Raw genomic sequence first — 5336 nt, 5'->3', positions numbered from 1 at the left:
GAGTGTTGGAATGGATGAGCCATTGGCCTGATCCAACATGGCTTCTTTTCTGTTCTTACCTCACAGGGTTACTTCAAGGAGTTAAAATAATAGAGGAAAGAATCATGTTCTAAGCCACTTTAAGTCCCCAATGGGCAGTAAAGTGGGATATAAGTAGACAGAAATTACTGAGATAATGTACCTCAAGAGTTTTGACTCCCTACTGTATAAATACAAAGGGTTAAGATAACGAGACTTGCCATTTTATTTTCAATCCTAATTTTTTTTTTTGTCTCTGCTGCATTCCAGGAAAAAGATGAAAGGCTCGCGCTGCCTAACGGTAGCCACTGCTTTGCTGACACTGGTGGCCCTCAAGGCTTATATCGAGTGGTCTGCCGAACAAGACGAGCGATTCCCGACCCCTCACGAGGCCAACTGGCAAACCAGCGCCTTCACACCTGCCCAGACCACAGCTGAAGATGCCGCGGCAGTAGCCCTGCTCCGTTTCAACGCATCCCTGCAGCAGCTGCGCCAGAGTATCCCGAAATCCAAGGCCTACTGGAATGGGAAGCAACACCAGATCTTCCATGCGCTGGACACTGGGTGGAGTAATACTTCCTTGCATGCTTGTGAAGGGTCCAGAGACGCAGAAAGAGTGAGCAGGATCAAAGACTTTGGAACCTACTCGGAGCTTTACAGAAACTTTATCCTGTATGATGAATGCCGGAACTTTTCGCTCTTGATCAACCAGCCAGGCAAGTGTGCCCACAGCAGGAACCGCACGTTTCTGCTTCTGGCTATTAAATCTCTGCCAGGGAATTTTGCTGCCCGCCAGGCTGTACGGGACACCTGGGGACAGGAGGGTGAACATGGTGGGCTACCTGTGCGCACTGTCTTCTTGCTGGGAATAGCCGGGGGCCGGTATGGGCCCAACCTGCAACGCATGGTGGAGTACGAGAGTCATACTTTTGGGGACATCTTGATGTGGGACTTTGAAGACACTTTCTTCAACCTGACACTGAAGGACTACCTCTTCCTCAACTGGACGCTGGAACACTGCCACAGCGTCCGCTTTATTCTCAAGGGCGACGATGATGTTTTCATTAACACACCCAAGGTCGTAGACTACCTGAGCTCTTTAGATGACCGCAAGCCAATCTACATGGGCCAAGTGATGGCCAACGCCTCGCCATTCCGTGTCCGCAAGAGCAAGTACTATGTGCCCGAGTCGTATTATGTAGGTCCATACCCAGCTTACGCAGGTGGCGGGGGCTATATCTTCTCGGGCATTCTGACCCAGTGGCTGTACATCATCTCTCAGTATATACCCTTCTACCCAATAGATGATGTTTACACAGGGCTGTGCTTCCAAGCCCTGGGCATCCATCCCGAAGCACACCCTGGCTTCCAGACATTTGACATTGCAGAGAAGGATCGCGAGAATCCCTGCGTACACAGAGAATTACTCTTGGTCCACCAGCGGAGCCCGCATCAGACCCTCCATCTCTGGAAACAGATCAGGGACCCCAACCTCACGTGTTAAGAGAGCCAGAAACAATCCAGCTTCTCTCTCCACTGAGGCGGCAGGTCCTTCTCGGGACTGGGATGGGGAGAGCTTACGGATGCAGGAGCGGGATATCCTTTGCAGTTGGACGCAGGTGTCTCCAGCAAGGGGGAGCATTGCCTCCTTGCCAATTCCGGGGTTTAGAGGCAGGGTCCTTCAGAATCCCAACTCCTGGAGAAAGGCAAAGGAAGGGCCGTCGACTCTCTTGCACCCAAATGCATCTGCCAGCTGTCGTTGCAAACAGACCCAGGGCCCGACACTTTTATGTTCAGAGCCTGTCAAGTAGTAGGGGGAAACAGCAAAATGGGATTCAGTTCCGTATAGAGGGCAAGCAATGGACAACGCTCCAGAATGCCAGGTACAGGGGAAAGGAAAGATACTTTGTCAATTGGGCAGTGATGGAAAGGAGCCCATTTCTCAATAACGGAGCCCGTTAGAAAGACCTCAGTTTGGTCTTTGACAACTCCAGTTAAAGCATATCTTGGGTTGCGAGACTAGGAAAGATGCTCTGCCTGATATCTTGAAGGGATGCTGGGACTGAGAGTCAATGCGGAATGTTTTGCCTTAGTCCAAGGTGGTTCCTTCTCTATCCTATACCTGTGAAGCTTAAATCTATTGCAAAGGGATAAAAACAAATTGGTCTTGCTTTTGAAAAAAGAAAAACTCTAAATGTAGGGTTAGACAGGAATATGGTGATTCCACATATGAACATATGAAGCTGCGTTATACTGAATTAGACTCTTGGTCCATCAAAGTCAGTATTGTCTACTCAGACTGGCAGCGGCTCTCCAGCTGAGGTTTTTCACACCTACTTGCCTGGACCCTTTTTTGGAGATGCCGGGGATTGAACCTGGGACCTTCTGCTTACCAAGCAGATGCTCTACCACTGAGCCACTGTCCCTCCCACCTGTCAACTCAAAATAAAAGGATGGGGTTTTTTTCCAGATCTTATTACTTGTTCGGATCACGCAGGCTAGAGAGAAGGGTCAGCTGGGCTGACTCGTAAACAAATTCCAGCTCTAACCTTACGCTCGCTTTCTATCACATCAGATACATTTCAGGCGCTTCAAATGTGTTTTCTGTGAAAATCATGGCTTCTGAAGGAAGATACCCCCAGAGCTGGTCGGGTCGGGCCAGTCAGGGATGTTTTAAAAAATCCAGAACACTGGGATGTATATAACTCTGCCCCTCCCTAATTAGGAGAGGGTCATAGCCTCTGATCATCACCCCAGTTAAACTTGCTTAACATTAAAAGCCACATAGAATAAACGTCAGATGTTTGAGAGCTAAAAGACACAAACATCAGATGTTTGAGAGAGGGAGGGAGGGAAGGAAGGAAAATGGTGGGAGGGAAGGAGAGATGAAAATAATGCAACTTTAAATGCATTCTCCAAGGTGCTGGCTGGAGAAGTGATCTAAAGTGACAAATGCCTTCTCCAAACTGGCCGATGGGGTGGTGGGGCCTTCAAGAGCCACACAACATGTGCGAAAGAGCCGCATGTGGCTCCCGAGCCGCAGTTTGGTCACCCCTGTGCTAGGATAACCAAGTAACTCCTGGCCTTTCTTAAGAATCAATACAGATACGCAATTGGGTGGTGCTATCTTTTCCTTAAAAGGTGAAATGGAGGTGCAGAGGGAGGGAGCATCCCCTATTTAATTTGTGCAGCTTGCTGCCTTGAAAAGCACAGACACGGGACAGGTAACAATGCTGCATCCGCCCCCTTTTTCTTCACCTGCTTAATAGCTTTCTTCCTGATGAAGAGATCTGTGTCATTTGACACAGTCTCCCTTTGTGGCTTTCCGCTCTATGGGCCGACACGCCCAACGCCGGGTAAACAAAAGGCCGTGGAATTGATTTAACAACCTTGCTCTCGTTCCTTCCATAAATCTCCTAGGGCTTAGATAAGCCTTTAAAGTGGACTGTAAAAATAAAACAAATCCTGCTATTTCCATGGCTGTTCTAACTCCCTTCCCAGCACTAAAACTTGAAGAAGGTTCCATTGTTTTCATGCGACCTATTTAAAGGGCAGGGGGGGGGGGAACTGTTTCCTGCCATGTTTATAAAGTGATGTACGTAGTAAAACACGCCTTAGGCGCTGTACCGATTGATTTGTGAGCGTACTTATTCGTCGTTATCTCCGAGTGGCCTTTAAAACAGCTCCGAGCGGCTTATACGGGATACTACATTACTGACATCGCGCTCCAGGGCTTGTTTTTTGAGCAGGAACGCACAGGAACACCGTTCGGGCTGGCTTGGTATCAAGGTGTGGCTTTTTCTGCCAAACCCCCCCCCCGGCGCGAAATGATGCTGCTGCCAGGGGGTGTGGCCTAATACGCAAATAGGTTCCCGCGGAGGCTTTCCTACAAAAAACAAAAAAAAGCCCCGTCGAGCTGCATTTTGCATTAAGGCAGACAGTGGTCCTGGGCGCTGATCCCAGCATGCCTGATGCATTTTCAGGCAAACCCCGGGTTGAAAAATCAATTGAGGGGAATGCTGATATGTCACGAATTGTGGCAGTGTTTCTGGTGCATGAAGAAGAGCGGGGCGGGATTAACAATTAGGCCGAGTAGGCACTGGACTAAGGGCCCCCACACCTTTAGGGGCCCCAGGCTGGCTTCCCTCCCCCTCCCGTTTCCCCCCCTGCTTGCAGCCCTTGGAGCCTGTGCGCAAAGCCAGCCACGGAGCCGCTCTTTGCCCGACTTGCCTGCTGGGGCTGCTGCTGGCGTCGTCGCCAAGTTTGCCTCTCTCTGCCTCTCCCCCGCAGCTTTGTCAGAGGGGCTTTTGAGAAGGGGCCTGCAGCGGGGACCGTGGGTGGTGGGGCGGGCAATCAGACTCTGAGATAATTTGAGAGGGGTTGTGGTCAGGGGTGGAATTCTAGCAGGAGCTCCTTTGCATATTAGGCCGCACACCCCCGATGTAGCCAATCCTCCTGGAGTTTACAAAAAAGAGCCTTGTAAGCTCTTGGAGGACTGGCTACATCAGGGGTGTGTGGCCTAATATGCAAAGAAGTTCCTGCTAAAAAAAAAAGAAAAAGCTCTGCTTAAAACTGAACCAGAGATCCTGCACCCCGACAGCGGTTTCTACCCCAAGCAGTGCTGAGTCTGCACAGGGTGATTGTGGAATAAGCATCGCTTTATCCACCCCAGAGTCACACGATGAAATAGCCAACTTGATCCCACATTAGGTGCTTTAACCAAAAGTCGGCAGGGCTCCGTTTCAAGATTTGTTTCTAAGGCGGGGCTGATGCTCCAAATAGTGAACAGTGACCGGTTTCAAATTACTTTTCCTTTACAACCTCTGCCCTTTTGGGGAACAGACCTTCCTCTTGCTTTAAGAAGAAGCAGAACCAGCAGAAGATATTGGATTTATACCCTGCCCTTCGCTCTGAATCTCAAGAGTCTCAGAGCAGCTCACAATCTCCTTTCCCTTCCTCCCCGACAACAGACACCCTGAGATGTGGGTGGGGCTGAGAGAGATCTCCCAGAAGCTGCCCTTTCAAGGACAGCTCTGTGAGAGCTTTAGTTGACCCAAGGCCATTCCAGCAGTTGCAAGTGGAGGAGCGGGGAATCAAACCCGGCTCTCCCAGATAAGAGTCTGCCCTTTCAAGGACAACCTCTGCCAGAGCTATGGCTGACCCAAGGCCATTCCAGCAGCTGCAAGTGGAGGAGCGGGGAATCAAACCCAGTTCTCTCAGGTAAGGGTCCACGCACTTAACCACTACACCAAACTGGCTCTAGAAATTAACCAGTGACCTCAAGAGGCAGACGACATGAAGAAAGGCCAGAGGCGATC

The 5336-nt window shown here is 50.1% G+C and overlaps 1 protein-coding gene across 1 annotated transcript; it reads left to right on the top strand.

Annotated features, from left to right (window-relative positions):
* Positions 1-225: 225 nt before the first annotated feature.
* B3GNT8 (UDP-GlcNAc:betaGal beta-1,3-N-acetylglucosaminyltransferase 8) lies at positions 226-1572 on the top strand. The gene has a single exon (XM_060258429.1). The coding sequence runs from the start codon at positions 296-298 to the stop codon at positions 1520-1522; it is 1227 nt and encodes a 408-aa protein (XP_060114412.1). The 5' UTR covers positions 226-295; the 3' UTR covers positions 1523-1572.
* Positions 1573-5336: the final 3764 nt, after the last annotated feature.

This window comes from Heteronotia binoei, chromosome 17 (assembly GCF_032191835.1).
Source record: "Heteronotia binoei isolate CCM8104 ecotype False Entrance Well chromosome 17, APGP_CSIRO_Hbin_v1, whole genome shotgun sequence".
NCBI lineage: Eukaryota > Metazoa > Chordata > Lepidosauria > Squamata > Gekkonidae > Heteronotia > Heteronotia binoei.
This window is presented reverse-complemented; position numbering and strand designations above follow the sequence as displayed.